Consider the following 20,818-nt stretch of genomic DNA (forward strand, 5'->3'; position numbering starts at 1 on the left):
ACTTGTTGGTAAAATTAGAAGGCTTTTTTCCACTTTTTGTGCCCCATTTGAGTCATACAACGTTGGGTTTTCTCCTTCACTCAGAATCTCGCAGGATTTCTTTTTTCCTGGCTGTTATCTTGCTTATTGTCCAGAAGAAATTTGACAAAAACCTCCATTATTCTCCAAAATTCTTTGCTTCCTGTCTTGTAAAATATGTTACTACTTTTCTTTGAGCTGCCCTGGAACATCCTGTGTGGCTTTTTGTCAATAATTAATGAGAAGGCGAAGCAGAAAGAACGTGGTCAATAGTTCCCTTAAGGCAAAGAGCACAGTAGTGGACGTAGCCCAGGGTTTAGAATCGCGTGTTGGATGTTGGACAACAGATTAAATCCTTTTCCCTGAAACTTTGGGGCAGGAGCCTTTTCCGTGGTGCTAACATAACTAAATAACTCTCTGTAAATGTAGAGGGTAAGTATAGGGGTGGTACAGGCTAATTATATGGTCTATACCATAACGGCGTTGCTGTTTGCCTGGGTGATGCTTGGTGTGCGCTGCCCACGCTGCAGCTGTTGGTGGCTCCTGGCAAACGGTGTAATCAAGTTGTCACCAGGCTCTCGAGGGAATGTGTTCGGGTTCTGCTGCACCGGGGACTCAGTCACATTTTCTGCTTCGGGAAATTTCACAGTTTGGAGTCTTAATCATCTGCGCTTACCAGATTAGTAGGAATGCTTTGATCTTTAGTTTGTGTTGCCAGCCAAGCTGAATATCAAGTTGCGTCCACATCCACGAGAATATCTGCCGAAGTCCCAGGCTTTCGGCCCTTTCATCGCTACATTGGGTGAGCTTTCTAATAAAGAATCCTGAGGGTCCCTTCAAAGCCAGGTTTCTGTAGCACAGAGCTTTGGCTTTTAATTTTCACAGTGCCGGGCATGTGCAAAACACAAGAGCAAAGATGGAAATGCCCAAGTGAGAGGAAGGAAACCTGACTGATAATGTAGAAAAATTTATTGTTCTCTTCCTGTGCACAAGGCTGAGCTTTTACCTTCTGTGTTAATACTCACATAGAAGCTATATGGCATTGAGTGAAATAACAGAGAGCTCCAGATGGAAATAAAAGCAGCCTGCTGGTAGTTTACATTTCAAATGCATTAAGTATTGAGATACATGACTTGAGGGAGGAAAAGGAGTCAATGGCTTCTATTGATCACAGCAGACAGCCCGTGTGGGAGGGGACTTGAGGGCTAAAGAAAATAGAGTGAAATAGAGTGAAAACCATGAGTTAAACCATTAGGGAGTTTTCTGGAGGTTTATTTAACTTGTAGATCAGCTGAGAAGGGGGATAGGGCTGAGGGATTTGTGTGTGGTGAGGGATAAGGGTTGTCTTTATTAGTTTATCCTGTCTCTTTGTCCTTTGCTCCCAGTTAGGTTGGCGTGGTAAAGTTTCCATAAGGTAATATTATTTTCACGTGCAATAAGAGCTTGTTGAAATGGAGGGGGTCTGTAGGCATCTTGGGTTGGGGATAGGGGCATGGAAATGCCAGTGCAGAAGAGGAAAGCCGTCCTGCTCTTCATAATCCTGTTCTGCGAACTGGCTTTTAGTCAGTGCTAGCTGTGAGAGTTGGTGCTCGGTTTAATTTACCTCATAGCGTATATGAGCACAGGGGAGCGAGTGTGACGAGCTCAGCGTGGAATAGGGATACACGTCTGCGCCCCTCTTCTGTTGCAAATTCAGGGGTTCCAGCTGAAGAAATTATGAGATCGATTATTGCAAAAAGAAGTCATTTGAGGCTCAAGGACAGTAGAACAGTCATGTGTGATAAACACAGAAGCTTCCCCAGTGTCCTGTGTGCCCACTTGCCCCACAGTCACTGTCAGCTCTGGGTCTCTTGCTGCAGCTGCAGGACTAATGAAGGAGAGATGGGAGGTTTTGGAGGTTTCTGTGCTTCATCCAGGCAGTACAGAGCCCCTGGTGAGTTTGCTTTTGATATCACATTGTAGGATTGTGGATCTCTACTCAGGCTTTCTCTGGTTTCTTCCAGGTTACAATGGTCCACGAGGAACCATGTTTCAGTTTGGGAACAAGACCCACAGTGCTCCTTCCATGCCCTTCTCTCCTCCTTCCCATTTTTTAGGGTGTGAGAGTAGATACGAAGCTCACACGATCTGTGATTAGCGAGAGTTCCCACAGGGTCTCCAGAGCAGATTGTTTTATGGCAGTCTGGAATCTTCATTGTGATGGGAACATCGATGCAGAAAACACACCAAGTGTTTATCATTTTCTCTTCTTTCTGCCCACGTGTGGCTTTAACGAACCTCCCTCATCTCTGTGCATGTCACGTACCGGCTCTGCATACACTCACCTACTTCTTTCTGCATTGTGCTGCCTCTTCTGAAAGAACTAGTTTTTACTAGTTTGCCATGAGTTGCTCTTGATTGTGCAGGAACAGAAAAGATGAGGAGTCCTAACAGGTACAGCACCCAGAGATGTGTGTGATCAGGCGGCCCCTGTGGAGCGGCGCTTCGGTGAGGGTTTGAGTGCTTACTCACAAAGTGACACAGTTCAGTGATCTTTAGTCTCAAAAGAATGAGAAATGAGACATCCCTGAGCAGTTCTCAGGTGTCTGTGAGTGATTTCTCTCAGGCCCTGCAGTCAGTGTTGAGTTTGCAATTATCCCTGGCAGAACGCTCTCAAAGTTTGAGCAAAGTATTGAATTATATGGTGTCTTTATTACTCGAGACTTTAAAGCATCTCTCAAAAGATTCAGTGTGAAGATCAGAAGCCTTATTAGAAGATGTTTCAGTCCTTTGTGGGCTTTGCAACAGGGAAAAGGGAACACTTGAAATATTGAGCAGGTCTCTTAAAAGAGCATCAGGCTTTACCTGTGATAAGGTTCAGACCTGATAGAGAATCTGGGGGAAACAGCGAGTGCACGTGTGAGAGGTGCAGAACAGCAGGAAGGGAGAATCTTCTGGACAAGATGAACGTTTTCCTGAGTCAAAAGAGACCTGGATGAAGGGGAGGGAGGTTGTTGGGTGGCTCAGAACCAGGAGCTTGTGTGGCTCCCGGCCACCGCTGCTCACCAACAGGGGAAGTTGGGCCAGACAGCAGGACTAACTAATCCTACCAGCAGGGTCCAACCGCCACTAGGACAGCGTCAGCTTTGAATTACGTTTAATTTGGGCTACTTGGAAGGCTACAACCTTTACTTTGTCAAATTCTCACTGATGTCCTGTGATTGTGGCAGCAGCGGAGTGTGTATAGGGATACGTGCTAACTTTGCAATTAGTATCTGTACAACAGCCCGGCTGCATTGGCAACAGCTCCGTTGGGATGTTGTGCTACATACACCTTTGCTGTTATATTTTAGAGAAGTACTTGAATTACACTCTTCTTTTGGTCCCTTCTAGGATAATGCGGGAGCAGCCAAGCGTGGTGCTTGGTGTGGCCCACACTGTGCTGAAGAGAATGTCCCCCTTTGTTCGACAAATCGACTTTGCCCTGGACTGGATGGAGGTTGAGGCCGGACGAGCTGTTTACAGGTGAGATGTGGGCAAAATTGTATGTTGTCTCTTGAGTATTTAAGTATTCAAAGTTAAGGAGCTGGCGATATATATCCCTCGGTGATATACAGAATAAGAAACTCATTGGACTAAATTTATCAACCATTCCATCAGGTTTATCCATTGGCCTATTTTGAGATTATTGTCTTCCTGCGATACCCTTCAATGTTGCTTCGGTCTGTTGCCTCCAGGTGTTATTAAAATTCTGTCATACTGTTCCTCATAATTTACGTTATCCCTGTAAGCTTTTAAAGTGACGTAGTCGGTTAAGACACAGTTGTGTGTTCTGCTGGTAGTTTCTGCATTCTTAAGGGCAGGAATGTCTGTTGCTCCAAGAGTTTTTCAGCCTTTCTAAACTAAACAATAAAACTCAAAGGAACTTCAGATAGGCTTATTCAACAGTAAACTGAAAATGGGCACTGCGCTTTATGTTTATGGGGCAAAAGTTACCCTTGGGACAACTTAGTTTTATGGATTTTTGTGCTAGGATGCACTTGAGCCATGATATGGTTGCTGCAGTGGTGGGAGAATGAAGATCTTATTTAATACGTGTAATTGTAATTTTAGTACGTGTCCTATAATTTTGCGTGCTTTTTAATTTTTGTAACTATACCTGCAGCACCAATGCCAACGGAAGTGTTGGATTACTTTATGCATCTAAGCAGTCACAGCTGTCAATATCTTGTTAAAATCCTTTGGAATTCCTCGCGTTAGTTGTACCTCCGCTACCAGAAGTGTGGCATTTCATCCAAGCTGGAAATCTGTGTTCCAAACAGCAGTCGGACCAGCAAAACCTTCCTTGGAGAATGACTGCGGATGCATTTGCTGAGCAAAGATGCCTCGCTAATCCTCGTTATTGATTATTCTTCCTGCAGGCAGGGTGACAAGTCCGACTGCACGTACATTGTGTTGAACGGTCGACTTCGCTCGGTCATCAAGATGGATAATGGAAAAAAGCACCTGACGGGGGAATACGGCCGAGGAGACTTGATTGGAGTGGTAAGAGCCGCTTTCAAAACCGAATGGATTGGCTGAGAGATTGGTATTGACTCCACGCTAAACAAACAAAATCTCGCTTTGATCAATTGTTGCTCTTGGTTAAGGGCTTTCACAAGCTGAAAAGATGGAAAATCCCTTCTGTGTGGAAACTTTATATATAATACGTGAATGGCGTTATTAGACTTGGTTTAAAGAGTTAAAAAAAAAGAGTCACAACCAAACAAAAGCCCTGCACAATGCTCTTTGGTGATACGGGTTGCTTTTGTTCACATCGAGAGGAGAGCAGCCCGCTAGAATAGTTCAAGAATAGTGCAGGAATGTGGACTAAAGGATGGTTTGAATAAGTTTAGTATCTTAAATTCAGTTTGGGTGCAGCTCCCTGGAAGCGTCGAGTCCACGTTAGCAGAGCAAACTGCGAAGCTGCATCAGGCTGTTCAGGGAACGCGTAGTTATTAAAGGGTATGAAAGCAACTTTTGATTTCAAAATTGGAGCATTTATCCATGTTTAGTTTCTCTCCCATGGTCATTTTTTGGTTTTCACACCTCATTGAACAACTGAAATGGGAGTCGTACATCATAAATATGTATGGTGTGTTTGACTTATATACTTAAAATTGGAAAGTTTCTGAAGTTCTGAGATTGTTGTTCAGGCCCTCTTCTGCTTTCTGAGCTGAAACCTGATCGTTTCATATGTATGTTTATAGCCAGAATTAGCACAGCTCTGAACAAAGTAAAAAGAAATGTTGGTGCTATGGGAAGACTCATTCATGGGGATCAATATGGAAAGGGGGAGTGTCAGGAGGATGGAGCCAGGCTCTTCTCGGTGACAACCAGTGACAGGACAAGGGGCAATGGGTACAAACTGGAACACAGGAGGTTCCACTTAAATATGAGAAGCAACTTCTTCCTGGTGAGGGTGGCAGAGCCTGGCCCAGGCTGCCCAGGGAGGTTGTGGAGTCTCCTTCTCTGCAGACATTCAAACCCGCCTGGACCCCTTCCTGTGGAACCTCAGCTGGGTGTTCCTGCTCCATGGGGGATTGCACTGGATGAGCTTTCCAGGTCACTTCCAACCCCTCACATTCTGGGATTCTGTGATTCTGTGGTTTTGGCAGAAGGTTTGGTGCTGGCTCAACTGTTAATCCTGTGAGGAGGGAGGTTGATGCGGTAGATGGAGTCCCTGGGCATTGATACAGAAATACCCATCTAGTTGATCTCTAAACCATAACTCACTTTTCCGGATCCGTGTTATGACATGAATCATTTTGAAGACTTTTGTGTCTCCATGGATGTCATCTTCTCCTTCTACCCACAGCTCCAGTCCCACTGACTCATGCTGCCATTTGTTGAACAAATCCCCATGCTCTGGCTGTCTTTTGAAAACACGGGGGAGGAGTGGTAAAGATTGCCAAGATAAATGTAGTTGTTCTTTGTAGAGGGCATTAGTAAAATGACATTTTCCCTTTTGTTTATCCCCTTCTGCAGGATCTGTTATAAACCTTTAAAAGCCTCCTATAGGGTTGGGTATTTTCCCTGAAGGTAAAGTAATTAGAGGGTTCTAGGAATGAAATTAGCGGTTTGTAATTGTTATTTTGGTCCACTGGTGGGATGTTCTTCCCTGAAACCCCTCCAAGACCTCCCATGTCATTCGGAACTGTGGGCACGAACAAAAGGCAAGAGTCTTGTAGTCAGTGTGGTTTTGTTTATTGCCTTTATATCAGAACTTTAAAAAAGCGGTGTGTCATACGCATGAGAGATGAGTATCTGCCATTTCTGCTCTCAGAAGAAAAGTACTAAAAAAGTGAAGGATTCCAGACAAGATGTTAATTTTCAAGCATGTGCGTGCGCTCCCAAGGCTAAACTTGTGGCTTGAACTGTTTTGTTCCTTCTACTGACTCAATGGCATCTGTTTCTGAGGTCTGTCGGTTCAGGGGGAGAGAACAGAGTAGAAACTCGAGTTTCCCTTCCTTGTGTAATTCTGTGAAGAGGTGACGAGGACAGTTTTGTTGGGAAAACAATTGCGACTCCCCAGGAGCCTTTTGGGGCGACGCTGCTGCCACCAGTGATGGGCAACTCCAGCTGCTCTGTCTGGTCACATCAAGTCCTGATTGATTTTTAGCCTTCCAGGTAGTTTCTAAAGGACAATGTTGAGTCTGTTAGATAATTGCCTCACATCTGAAATACAGCTAATCGCTTGAAATACAAGTCAGGTTGTCTACAGACTGTGATTGGACTCATTTTGGGTGGAATCTTTGAATTTGTTAGGGCCGTTGCTACAGATGCACTGGTGGTAAAATGTTAATTTTATTAAACTGCTAAGCAAGCTAAACAGTAACTCTTATAGGATCATTTCAACCATGACTCCAGAGGAAAGCAGGAAAGCCCACTGTGTGTTGACAGAGTGAAATGGCTTCTCTTCACCAAATTATTTGTTTAAAATGCTTATTTTAGTCTCATTTTTCTTCTTGATACAGCTGCTTTAGTTCTGATGTTGCTTAACTGCTGAAAATTGTCATTTTTACTGTTGTTCTCTTGATGTCATTAACACACAGTCTGAGAAAGAGGATTCCTTTTTGTTTGTTTATTTGTTGTGCCTATCGATGTCAGGCAAACTGCTGAAGAAAAGTGATTTGTATCCTGCCCACTCCCTTCAAATATACGGATGTGACAGAATCTTCTGTGCCATTCGCTTTTTATGCAAGTCAACGCTGTCTCAGCTGGCTTCCTGTAGAGCGGGTGACTAAATGCCAGGCAGTTCTTAGGGACCTCAGTGACAGCTGCTGAACTTAGAATGTTTTTAAAACCTGGGCTCTTATGTAGTTTATAGCCAGACTTACTGATAGCCACCGAAAACTGGTGTCTGCAGTGTCTGATCTGCAAACCAGTCGGCTTTCCAAAATGCCCCCCGGGGTGGGAAAGCTGCAGCAGAGTTTTGGTTCGTTCTCACAGAATCCCAGAATGTCAGGGGTTGGAAGGGACCTGGAAAGCTCATCCAGTGCAATCCCCCCATGGAGCAGGAACACCCAGATGAGGTTCCACAGGAAGGTGTCCAGGCGGGTTTGAATGTCTGCAGAGAAGGAGACTCCACAACCTCCCTGGGCAGCCTGGGCCAGGCTCTGCCACCCTCACCACGAAGAAGTTGCTTCTCAGAATATAAGTGGAACCTCCTGTCCCTTGTCCTATCAGTGATTGTCACCGAGAAGAGCCTGGCTCCATCCTCCTGACACTGCCCCTTTCCATATTGATCCCCAGGAATGAGTCCCCCCTCAGTCTCCTCTTCTCCAGCTCCAGAGCCCCAGCTCCCTCAGCCTTTCCTCACACGGGAGATGCTCCACTCCCTTCAGCATCTTGGTGGCTGCGCTGGACTCTCTCCAGCAGTTCCCTGTCCTTCTGGAGCTGAGGGGCCACAACTGGACACAATATTCCAGGTGTGGTCTCCCCAGGGCAGAGCAGAGGGGCAGGAGAACCTCTCTGACCTACTGACCACCCCCTTCTAACCCACCCCAGGTACCATTGGCTTCCTGGCCACAAGGGCCCAGTGCTGGCTCATGGTCACCCTGCTGTCCCCAGGACCCCCAGGTCCCTTTCCCCTACACTGCTCTCTAATAGCTTATACTGGAACCTGAGGTTCTGCTGCTTTTTAGCAACTGGAATGCCCCATCTTATTAGCAGGATTATACCTGGGCAATTTTGGGTAGCAAAATAGACAAATGAGTGCAGAAAGGCATTTGTGCACTAACACTTTCTTTAATGCCTGGCAGCACAAGTGATAAATCGCAGAAAATCATGCTTTACATTCTAGAAATAGTGGCTCTTCTAAGTGTTTTTAAATGTTAAGCTGTTCATCTTGTTAATACACTTCAATGTGATTGTCTTTTTTCTCTCTTGAAAAGTTGAAAACCAAGAAGAATCTGTAAATGGCTCATGATTTCCTTTGGGGTTTGGAGCATTGTCCTTTTCAAATGTACCACTGACTGTTAGAAATCTTTAATTGCTGAGCGCTCCCCAAAGGAAACCCGCCAGGAGCAGGATTACACTTGTCAGGCTTTTGTTCTTTATCAGCATTAACGTTATCATACGCCACCATCTCTTGACGCAACCCAAGCCAGTGGAATGTCATTGTACGCTTGACAACCGGGCAAGTTCTGTCTGTTTAAGCCTGGCTTACTTGGGCATTTTTAAGTGTGTGGATGTGTTTTTTTTTTCTGATTACTTACAAGTAATTTTTTCAAACTGTGAATCTTCTGTTTCTAAAGCTTTAAGTCACTAAAAAGGCAGATTCGCGGTTAATTCGGGTTAGTGGTGCCCATGCAGCCCGTGTCTGTGGATATTGGAGGCGACAAGGTCCAGAACTGAGCTGGAACACGTGACTCTGGAAGGAGGGTTTTTCTTTCCACCTCTTCCACTGTCTGGCTTGTTAGTACAGCACTAAAAACTATTATTTGCCTAGCAGCATCTTAGATGTGAAATTGTATTTACCACCCTCCTAACCAACCAACCAATCCAACAAACAAACCCCAAACCAACGAACAAAACCCCCAAACAAACCAGACCACGGACCAGCAAACTCCGGTGTTTCCCAGCAGTGGAGGCAGAAGCAGCTCTGAGGAATGAGTTCACATTGGCACGGTGTCACACTGGAATGAGAAGCTCGGTGTCCTGGTTTCCACACCTGCCTTGAGGGTGTTCTTGGCTGAATTGCAGCCGCTGATTTGCGCCACATGAACCCCAGGTTCCTATGAGCATCTTTGCATGCGGTCTGAGCTGCTGAGTACTGTTATTTTTCCATTTCTTTTCTCCACAACAACTTAACCTTTATGTCAGTTTGCCTCATCTTCCAACAGCTGGTGAAGTAAGAGACCGTTCATAACCAAAAACTGTAGTGGAATTGTTCAGTCGTCTGTCGCTGGCTGGGAAAACCGCAGGATCTGGTGTTAAATTATCTGGCACTCATGTTCTGTGAGTCATTTGTCTTTGTAGCTGCCACAGATAAAAGTGCAGAGAGCTTTTTCTCCTTAGCCAAATTCTTTTTAGAGAGTATTAGGATCTTTGGCAGATGGCGATAATGGCTATGACCTGCTGGTTTCAGATGAGTGATTTCATGCATCAGACGGTCATTCCTTGAGCTGTTTTGTGTCTCACTCCTGCTCCAGCTCAACGTCCTTGTGATAATGTCGTTATTAGTGTCCCCTGACTCTTGGTTAGCAGTTGGACTCGATGATCTCTAGGGTCTTTTCCAATCAAAACGATTCTGTGATACAACTGCTCATGCCCCTTTAGGACCATCTTGCGTGTCCCTTCCGCTCCTTTTTCTCCTTTCCCTTTTGAGAATTGCTGCGTCGAACCAGGGTGGCTTGTGAATGTGAAAGAGTTAAACTGCATTCCCTTTCACCTTTGCAAAATGTACAAGACAGTTGTTAGCGAAAGAGGTGTTGTTTTTCTTGATTGTAACACTTATTTTTCGTCAAGTGTCATTAAGAGCGAGCCATTGAGTGAGTGAGAAGCATGATGGAGTCCAATGAGCAGTGGGAGAGAGAGTCTGGCGGTGAAGGATGGGGAAGGACGTTGCTGAAGTTCCAGCCAGGTTTGGTGGTTTTGTGGTATCAGTCAAAGGCAATCAGATCTCTCCCTTACTGGAAAGCGATTAAGCAGGTGACCATATGCAGTTATCTCTTCTCCCGTTGTTGCAATTCAGGGGTAATTTCATCGTACAAGGAGCATGCTGCATGCCTGGCAGTGGCACCGCGCTTGCAGATACTCTTCAAACAACCTGGATGAGTTTGCTGGAGTGAGGTTTCACAGAATCACAAAGAATCCCAGAATGTCAGGGGTTGAAGGGCCCTGGAAAGCTCATCCAGTGCAATCCCCCCATGGAGCAGGAACACCCAGCTGAGGTTCCACAGGAAGGTGTCCAGGCGGGTTTGAATGTCTGCAGAGAAGGAGACTCCACAACCTCCCTGGGCAGCCTGGGCCAGGCTCTGACACCCTCACCAGGAAGAAGTTGCTTCTTAGATTTGGAACCTCCTGTGTTCCAGTTTGCACCCATTGCCCCTTGTCCTGTCACTGGTTGTCACCGAGAAGAGCCTGGTGTTCTTGTGCATGTGTGCGCTTCGGATAACTTTCAGTATTTTTTCTTTCTTTTGTTTTGACTGCAACATTGGGTTAAGGGAGCAAAATATGCATGCGACTTCCCATCTTTTCTATAGCTGCATGTATGTAAGGAGTGAAACTTAAATACAGTAGGTAGGACTGTTATTAATATAACACCAGCTCCCTTCCCCAGCTGGAATCTTTCCCTTTGCTGTCCCTTAACGACGTTCACTGCTGCGACAGGGCTGTCACTGCACTGCTGCAAAATGCAGGCTCAGTCCTTTGGGGAGAGCCTGGAGTATGACTCACTGCCTTCCTTACAAAAGGTAACATCCTATTGAGTGTTTACATATATTTTATACATACACATACACATCTAGATATACCAAGTAAGACTTACACATAGGAGTGTGTGTATATGCGTGTAAGTCTTTATATATATTAAAAAATGACGGAGGTTTGGATTCTTCATTCTGCGCAGAAGTGCTGGATGGCCTCAGTCACGGGGTTAACTTGGCACACAAAATGTTGCAGAAGGTGGTTGTGAGAACAACTTTGGAGAGAACGCGGTGTTCTGCAATCATCCGCTGGCTCTGCGCCCGCAAACAGCATCGATTTGCAGCTTGTCTGGTTGCTCTTCCCACTCATTCGTTGCTTCCAGCAGCGTCTCGTCCTTTGTCCTTCTCTGATACAAACAAGTTAATGTTTTGGAACCTGCTGAACTGATGGCTGGAGGAAGCACCTGTGAGATCAGCATCCTCTGTTTGCTGCTTCAGGTGCAAATGAGCTGAAGAAAGGTCTGGGAGCAGCTTGTTTAAACAAGAAAAAGACTGTTCTGTGTAGCATTTGGTTGCCCTTCATGTACCATTGATGATGTTACATCGCTGGCTTCAGCTGTGGCAGCATCATCTGTCCTGGTCCAGCACATGTACTGCTGTCAAAGTCCATGTGTGGGTCTGGTTTGTGCTCGCGCTGTTCCAGTGCTGCTGTTGGCCTTTGAGATCTGGCTGTGCTACCCGGTACCTGTGTGTCCCTTTCCTTGAGCCTCCTGAGCCATCAGCAGATGTCAGTGTTGAGATTTCTTCTTCTCATGCCTCCGCAGGTGCATCTTCGCTTCCTCGCGTGGTGTTTCCTCCCCGTCCCTGCTGTTTGCCGCGCTGTCTTGTGGCAGTTCTCCCTGGGAGACCTGTTGGTTTCATGTGGCACCTGCTGCGGTTCAGGGTGGATGTTGTGTAAAATACAAGCGAAGAGGCGCTTTTTGTCTTTCCGGTGGGGAGCCGAGGTGTGTGTGCCGCATGTGCCTTGGCACCGCGGGCGCGTTGGGAAGTGTCTGCTGTCTGCACCCTGCTCGGGATGGGCCGTGCCCCTCCGCCCATCCTGCAGGAGCAGAAAATACCTTTTCACTGTCTTGGTCTGTTATCAGATAGTGGCGTGATGGCACTTTTGTTGAAGCACAGCTGGATGTGTCCCGAGCGATCTCCTCTGTAAGAGGGTGCGTGGCTGTGGGCTGCCAGCCCTTGCCAAAGCTTCTTGTGTGAACGTGAAAACTCGAAACCTAAAATATCAGGCTGGTTGACAGGTGGTGAGCATGAGGATTTGGAAGATGAGGAGTTTAAGCTACATCATTTAATAAACCTTGGAGTCCTGACCTGCTTCCCACGGTCTCCATGTAAGTGATGCTTTCATTTCTGTGGCTGCTGCTCCCTTGTCCTGCACCACGTCCGGAGGTGCAGAGCAAGGGCCAAAATGTGGGGTACCCTGGATGGGGAAAGGTGATGGCTTTTTGTGAGCCGGTAGCAAGGAAAAGATTGACATGAGAGAAGGGAATACGATGTACGAGAGAATAAAAGATTCTCAGATATAGTACTAGCCGTAATGAAGAGAAATCCCAAACAGTATATTGCAAAATGGGTGGGAAGGGGACGTGCAGGAAGAGCCACAAGAGCGTTTAAATGCGCCTGTGGTTGAAGGTTGGGGAGAATGGACCTCTGGATAGAAACACGGTCCTGTTGGCTTGAGTCACTAATTCAGACCAGGCTAGTGACTTGAAAACTCACTTGGGAAGAATAATCTATAGAAGAAACTGTATCTTCAAATAACATGCATTTGCCGTTTGCTGATTATTAAAGAAATCACGCAGTAACTTGTTAAAGTGAGGCTCAATTTGCAGTGGTTTATTGCCAGCCCCAGTTTTGGTCAAGTTCTCTCTGAAGTCTCCAAGATGCTGAAAGCAGCGCATGAGAACAGCCGAGCTTGTTGTGCTGGGGCTGCGCACACGCTTGGAGTTCAACAGATACTCCAAGTGATGTGTTGGGTGTAACGCAAAAGGAATTGGGAGTAATTGGACCAACATGCGTATGGTAATGCTCACTAGTTTTCACTTTCCAAGTGTGTAATTTGGAAAGCCGCAAGAAGAGCTGGCAGGGATGACTGTTGAAAATGAAGTCAAAAGAGGTCATCAGAACATAAATTGCATTTCCCTCTCCTTTTAAAAGATTTACAATAACGCTTTTTCTTTGTTAAGAACTTGTAAAGTAGGGTTGTGAATCATGTGCGTTGTACGTGATGGGTGCGTTGGCCGTGGTTTTGTCGCTATTTCACGCTAAGCTGGAAGAAAAGAGAAACCTCACTGTCAGAATTAACTAAAACAGTCAAAAGAGCATAGAGCTGTTTATAGTTGTGGTTGTGGTGTGGTGGTTTGGGGTTCTTTTCTGTCTTTTTGTTAACATTGTGCACAACAGAGCTGCAGCAGCACAGGAGGAGCCGCCACCTGCGATAACGTTAATGATCAGTTCCAAGAAGCACGGGGTGGATCGCGCTCTAAATCAATATATGCTCCTCAATGCACGTTATTAACGGCGTTCGAGGCGTTACTGCGCGTGGCTCTTGGAGGAGGTGAAGTGAAGGTGATGATGGATGGACAGGTTCTCGAGGGTGTGATGGAAGCAGAGAGGAGATATTAGTACTTGCTGGAAACCGAGAGCCAAGGGTTAGACCTGGGGGACAGGTGGGTGATGAACAGAACATTTAGCGCTTTTGCGTGGCTGCTGAAATAGGGCACAGCACTTGGATTTCGAAGAGAGCCGGATTACAAAGTGGAAGTAGCACCGTAATGTAGGTTTGAGTTTACAACACAAAGGAAGAGCGAACAGCACTAAATAAGATGGCAAAGAGCAGCCAAGCCAGCCTGGGCAGGGCAGCAGAGGCAATGGCTCCAACCTGAGCTCTGGGAACGCTGCGAGCGGCTGAGAGGCCGAGCGAGGACGGCGTGGGGGTGAATTAAACATGGAAAGGGAAGGCCAGCAATGGGCAGAGAGGCAGAACTGGTTCAGAGCCGTGTTACTACAGAGAAGGAGTGGATGTTACAGGAGGGAAAAACAGAGCTGCGCTGTTGCCTCAAGCAAAATCCATCATGTTGAGTTGAATTTGATGTGGGAAAGAGTCCGCTGGTCCTTTCCTGCACCGCAGCAAATGTTGGAGCTGTGTTCATGCTGGCGTGGGTGAATGATGCTGATGGTTGTGTGCGGAGGGCTCAGAAGTGAATGTTGGGTGATTATATATCCAAATATATGCTCCCTCGGTCAGGTTGAATAAGGTTAGGAAGATATAAATTTCTCAAAACGTTTGTTAACGTTGTTGTGGAGGTGTCTGTGTTGTTCACTGCAGCTGTGCTGGGTGAGCAAAACGTTACATTTCTGTTTTATAACCAGGGAAATAATCTGATGGAGTCGATGTTCTGATCATCAGTGGATTTTATTGAAGTTCAAGCTGGGCCTTGAAGTCTTGTGCTATTTACACAGCTGGAAAAATAAGAACACTTGTTCACAAGTTTCACCGGACAGGGAAGGCCAAAGATTTGAATGTGGCTGGAGATTGAAATGATTTTACATGCTCATGTTGCATGAAACTCTTTTTAATACGTAACCTCTCAAATGGTTTATTAAGAATAAATGCAAATAAGAAAAGTGTCATCTACAGGGGAGAACTATGACTCAATGTTAGAATAGGTTTTTAATCTCCAAGAAAGGCGAGAACAGCCAAATACGTATTTGATTTGGTGGATTCCATATGCAGGGAATCTAAAGCTAATTCAACGGCAGCTTTTTAAACACGGGGTGTAAAGGGGAGAGCTGGGACTGCAGTGAACACTGAGACTAATCCTGCGGATGGTCCGAGCGTTCAGTTTATTAATAGCTTGGGATAACCAATAAAAATACAGATTGGGAACTGAGATGCTAACATCCGAGGGGCCTTTTCTATGTTAGAATACTGGGGTGTATTTGCATGAAAATACCAAAGCTGATGGCAAGGCTCATGTAGTGTCGGGAAGAGAAGTACAAGATGAAGTTTGTGCAATTGGTTGGGAATTACATTGAACAAATTCCGTGCAATGGCAGGGTCTGTAACATGGGCGTGTTGCAAATGCCACTCACTCCGGAGCTTTGAAACGCTCCTTGGCAGCTGAGAAAGGCCTGAGTGCCCCTCTGACCACCTGGGGACGAGGTTCAGTTCAGTTCAAAAGGACAAAATCACAATTTGGAGGAAAAAACCCATCCTTCAGGCTTTATTTGCAAGTTAAAATTTAATTCCCCTTTTTACAGATCTCATCTTTTCTGAAAGGCTGGAGAGCCCCTGGAGTGCAGTTGGTTTTATGCATTCGTATATCACACAAAGAGGGGAAAAGGATGTTCGACAGTTTGAGTGGTTTTCCTCTTTAGACAAATTAAACCCAATCGGGTGGTGGCTGGCTGGGAGGAAAGGTTTTATTTGGACAATTGGACCTCTTAACCTGTTTTTGGGATAAGGAAGCTGAATTACAGAGCCAAAAAAGCTGGTAATAGGGGAGAGAGATAAACCCAGAAATGTCATACAACCATTTGGGGACTTGATTCTCTGTAAATGGGCATACAAAGATGGCATGAACTTTCTTTCCCCTTCTATATAACTGGTTCTAAAATGTGATTACCTAACAAAACATCCCTGGCACATGAACAAAACCCAAAGGTCTTGCAAAATGCATTTCCTTTAAATACTTGTGCAGTTTTTCCTGCACAACAATTGGTGTTGAGACCACACCTGGAATATTGTGTCCAGTTGTGGCCCCTCAGCTCCAGAAGGACAGGGAACTGCTGGAGAGAGTCCAGCGCAGCCACCAAGATGCTGAAGGGAGTGGAGCATCTCCCGTGTGAGGAAAGGCTGAGGGAGCTGGGGCTCTGGAGCTGGAGAAGAGGAGACTGAGGGGGGACTCATTCCTGGGGATCAATATGGAAAGGGGGAGTGTCAGGAGGATGGAGCCAGGCTCTTCTCGGTGACAACCAGTGATAGGACAAGGGGCAATGGGTGCAAACTGGAACACAGGAGGTTCCACTTAAGGATGAGAAGCAACTTCTTCCTGGTGAGGGTGTCAGAGCCTGGCCCAGGCTGCCCAGGGAGGTTGTGGAGTCTCCTTCTCTGCAGACATTCAAACCCGCCTGGACCCCTTCCTGTGGAACCTCAGCTGGGTGTTCCTGCTCCATGGGGGGATTGCACTGGATGAGCTTTCCAGGTCCCTTCCAACCCTCGACATTCTGGGATTCTGTGATGTTACAGAGCTGCAGGGAGGGAACACCCTCCATGCAGCAGTCGTGATGCTCTGTGGGCAAGTTCCTGTGCTTTCAGAAAGATGGTAAAGCTCTTGTGTTGCTGCGGTGTTGGGGAATCCCTGTCTAAACTTATCTGCGCAATAGTTTTCCTATTGAGAAAGAGGAGATTGGAGGAGTTGAGTGAAATCACAGTTAAATTCTTTAAAGAGCAATGCTTTTGGCTTATTTCTGCAGCTTCCACACCTTGTGCTCAAAATGGCATTTTCTGAGAGAAATAAATCTCCAAGGGCTGGGGGAAGGAGGATATGTTTGTTTTCCGAAGAAATTCTCTTTCTTTGCAGAGAACTGATTCGTTTCTTGGCTCAGAGTGAGAGCCAGGACTTAGTTTGGCTCCCAAGCAGGAGTGATGGATTTTGCCGCTCGGGTACCACCAGCCCCTCTTCCCTCCCCGCAGCGCTCTGCTTTCGGTCCTTTCAGCCTAACAACTCCATCACTGTAATTATTCTGAAAAATTTATGATACTGAGAAGTTTTATGATTGGGACAGCTGGAAAGGAATGTTATTAGAGAGATAGGAGTATGATTAGTTCTTAAAGCAATGTTTGTACATATGGTTGCAGCAGCAAGAGGTTGAAGGCGCTAAATTGGAGATAATACAGTTATGACTTGTAGACGTGCTTGATTTCGAAGTCAGTGACTTTGCCACTTGATGTCGGAATTAGCAACGACACGTACCAAGAAATGCTGCCTTTTATATAAAGAAGAAACTGCTCTTTATCTTTATCTTGACATTCTGGGATTCTGGGATTCTTTGTTGATTAAAATCTGCACTCACTGGAGTTAATATTCCTGTGCTGAGCTCAACTTTTCTGGACTAATTGCAAGTTGTTGAGATCTGGATGTTCTGGCTGGCTGAATTAGTCTGGTTTGTGCACATGAAATGTGCCAAGAACGTGTTTGTGTTGGAAGTGGGGGCTCTGCCATCCTACAGGGCACCCTACACTGCATTAACTTTCGATGTGTCTGAGCCCCTGATTCTATAATAACGAAATTCGTTGTGTTGGAATTTGCTGCAAACATCAGCTTTGGAACTAATTCTGACCACCAACCAAACCCAACAAACACACAGAAAATCCCAAGGAAACAGAATAACTTCTCAACCCCCCCAAACCAAACCATTATAAGTGGATATATTTTCTGTTTCTTTTCCTCCTGGAAAACTTAAAATGAAAAGTCATGTTCATTTTCATTCTAAGTGTCCGTGTGTTGCGGTTAGAGAGAGGAATGATTTTGTTTGTGTTTTCGCCTTGGTAATTACAGCTACTACAGCCCAACTGTTGTATTTGAAACGACCGATCTATGGATTTGAAACCCAGGAAACATCGCCGATATCGCTCAAATTTGCAAAGCCGAGCACCGCGCTGTTTCTAAGCAATGAAATATCATAGCTCCGAGAGACACCGTCTCCCCCAGCAGATCTCACATTAAGAACTGCAGATATTTCACCAGGGAATTTGGTTTCTGCCTTTCAGAACAAACCGGGCGCGGGTGGCGGGTCCGGTTGGTGCAGTTTTGGGTTCGGGGAACATTTTGCAGAGTTGGCTTTTAGAACCCGGGTTGGTTTGTATTGTGTCAGGTTCTCCCCGTAAAGCAGAATATCTCTGGATGGATCTTCACTGTGAGATCATTTTCTTTATCAGTAAAATAAGCATTTGTAGGTGAAATAATCAGGCACTGTTCAGGTGGGTGCGGACTGTCACGTTTTCCCTTTTACATAGCATATGGAAAGGAAAAAAAAACCCAAATCTCCAAAACCAAAGCTCATTTCTGCCCCAAATGCGCTGATATGCTCCTCATTCCTTTCTTTAATTTTTAGGAAGTCTTGATTATTTTGCGATTGTTGGCATTTGGCTTCTGAAAGTAAGATGGAAAGTTGTCAAGGGTTTTGATTGCGGGGTGACAATGAAACCCTGGCAGATGTATTGTTAACCCCCCTCCCCCTTCCCACTCAGCACGGGCGATCGGGAGGGAAAGAAGGACAGAGAGAAGAGAGCTGGAAAAATTAAACATGTTTGACTAATGCTGCTGATAAAATAGAGAAAATAATACAAAATATACAAAACCAGTCTTGAAAGTCCTGGAACTGCAGAGCCAGCAGCCGAAGTCCTGGACTGGACTCTGCAGCAACCGGAGCTGGATTCAGTCTGTCACTGGCCTCAGTTCGCAGGGACAACTCGCAAGGTCCTCTCCTAATGTCACCATAAGGAAAAGGGCCGGGATCCTCGTGATCTCCCACTTTCATATGAAGTATTCACGTGAATGGGATGTTAGACTCCGTTGGTCAGTTTCTGGTCACCTGTTTCTCGTTGCCCCTCTCGCGAGATGTGACTCTGTCCTTATCAATAACCTCACATCCATTGCTGTGTTCACCAAAACATGGATCTGTTCTCCAGGAAAATGCAGCTCATATGAAGCTTTAGCTGACAGGCGCATTCACTAAAAGAGAAACTTGTTTTTTAGCAAAACCAGGACAAAAGTGTTTCAGGGTGGTGTTGAGGAAAGAAGAGTAGCAGAGAATTGGGGTTTTCCTTTCTCTTGGATGGATTTATCACAATTTAAAACGACGGATGAAAAGATCCGAGTGTTGTGATAAGCCAGTTCATGGCGTGCCTCTGGTTGCTGTTTTGAGAAGCCGTGAGCGCAGTTTTTGCTCTGGAGGTGCCGGCTGTGGGATCTTCCCAAATCTCACCCAAAACTTCACTCGTCCCACCGCGGGTTCTGTGAAAACCCGGCACTGCTCCATACCCCAACGCGTGTCCAAGAGATTTGGATTAAATCGATGCCGACCCTTGTTGCGGATGGATCTCTGGGGGATTTGATTTTGGTCGGGGTGTGTGTGAGCCCAAGCCTGCCTGTCTGCTCCTTGGGAGTCCTTGCGGTTCTTCACCCTGACCTGTGGTTTTGCAGCACGGTGTGACTGATCCTTAACGTTTGTTGTTGCTCTTGCAGGTAGAGGCGCTGACCCACCAGCCCAGAGCCACCACTGTACACGCTGTCAGGGACTCGGAGCTCGCCAAACTCCCCGAGGGAGCACTGACCTGTATCAAACGCAAATTCCCCCAGGTAAGACAATTAAAAGCACTTTCTATCTATCTCTATGTCTGAGGAGCTAAAACACTCTGTTAGCACCAAGTCCTCTGGGTTTTTTCTATGATTGACACATACTGAGAAAACATTTTGTTCTCTTTGTCTGCCTGATCTGATCTATACCAGACACTCACCAACTTCTAATCAATTTTCACGTGTTGTATCGCAGGGCTGGTTTGTGTATCTGCAAGAAGTTCATGCCAAATGCAGGACATGCATATTTGCTAAGTGGAAATCACTTAGTGCTATTGAAACTTTGACTTCTCAAATCACTTTAAACGTCGTTATGCATTTGTCTTGCTCGCTGGGACTCAAAGGCTCTGTTGTATGTACCTTTATTTCCAAAGCATTGATATTTGGGGTTAGTTTTCCTCTTCCTTGCATTTTTAGGCTGTCAGTCCTCATTGTACAACTGCCAGATCTGTCTGTGTCCTGCAGGCTCTGATTGCTCCTTGGATCCATCAACTCATCCATCTTCTTTAATTCACTTGACATTATACCTCTCCCTGCGAATCTGGAGACTGACGGACTCGAAATGTAATTCTTTTGTCCCTAAGTGCATCAGGGCCGTTACACTAAGCACTAAATCATTGCACTAGCCTTAAAGGCAATTCTTTAATGCCGTTACTTCAAATTATTCCTGATTTTTCTCTTACATCAACGAAAAATCATCTTCTTGGTTCCCCTGTAAGCATCAGTTTTGCTGAAGCGTTTGGGAACTGCTGCTGTGGGTTGTCACACAGGGCACTCCCGTTCTCTGGATTTCTCTTGAATATTCCTCCGATTCTCTTCTCTATCTAATGGAGCAGATTTCCTGCCCGGATTTATGAACCGGTGGCAACACGCGGCTTCTGCATGGAACGAGCCGCAAACCCGGTGCCGCCGCCACCACCTCCGGCCTCCAGCTGCCCTTTTAAATCTCACTCTCCTTGTGACTGACCAGGAAACGAGCGGGTGGAACTTAAAACCACCGTTCTCCTTGGTGGATGATTTTAGATGTTCCTAGTAAACATTTAAATAATAAATTAGTAGTAATCACAAAATATTTAGCATTTACACAGCAAAAAGGCTGTGTTCTAATCTGCCTTCTGTCTGGAGGAAGAATCTCAGCGTCTCTTTTCTCTCTCATCCCTTTCCCAATTCCATTAGTTGGCAGGATTGTTTTCCCCTAAAAAGTGCTCTCTGTGGAGATATGAATCTTTTCACTTTGCAGTTCAAGTTGAGCTTGAACGTTACATTTATAGTACAATTCAAAACATTTACTCGTAATAGAATTCAAATGTCTTCCCATATCTATAGAGCATCAGCCTCAAATTCCTGACTTTTTCAAACACAGAGTTAGTTTTCTCTAGACTTGCATATGGTTCGGCTAATTAGTTGAAGTGAAACGAAATGCTAAAATAGATCTTTTAAGGAACTGTGTTGTGTCTTTTTGTCTGTTAGGTCCATCACATAAGAGAG

General features: G+C 45.6%; 1 protein-coding gene across 3 annotated transcripts in view; it reads left to right on the top strand.

Moving 5' to 3' along the window:
* Nucleotides 1-20,818, top strand: part of PNPLA7 (patatin like domain 7, lysophospholipase) — a 129,831-nt gene that overhangs the window by 36,429 nt on the left and 72,584 nt on the right. For all 3 annotated transcript variants that reach the window (XM_065853939.2, XM_065853940.2, XM_065853938.2), the window contains exons 18-20: nt 3,391-3,522; nt 4,419-4,542; nt 19,220-19,333. In XM_065853939.2, coding sequence (XP_065710011.2) covers nt 3,391-3,522; nt 4,419-4,542; nt 19,220-19,333 — 370 coding nt within the window. The remainder of the gene's footprint in view (nt 1-3,390; nt 3,523-4,418; nt 4,543-19,219; nt 19,334-20,818) is intronic.

This window comes from Patagioenas fasciata, chromosome 20 (assembly GCF_037038585.1).
Source record: "Patagioenas fasciata isolate bPatFas1 chromosome 20, bPatFas1.hap1, whole genome shotgun sequence".
Taxonomy (NCBI): domain Eukaryota; kingdom Metazoa; phylum Chordata; class Aves; order Columbiformes; family Columbidae; genus Patagioenas; species Patagioenas fasciata.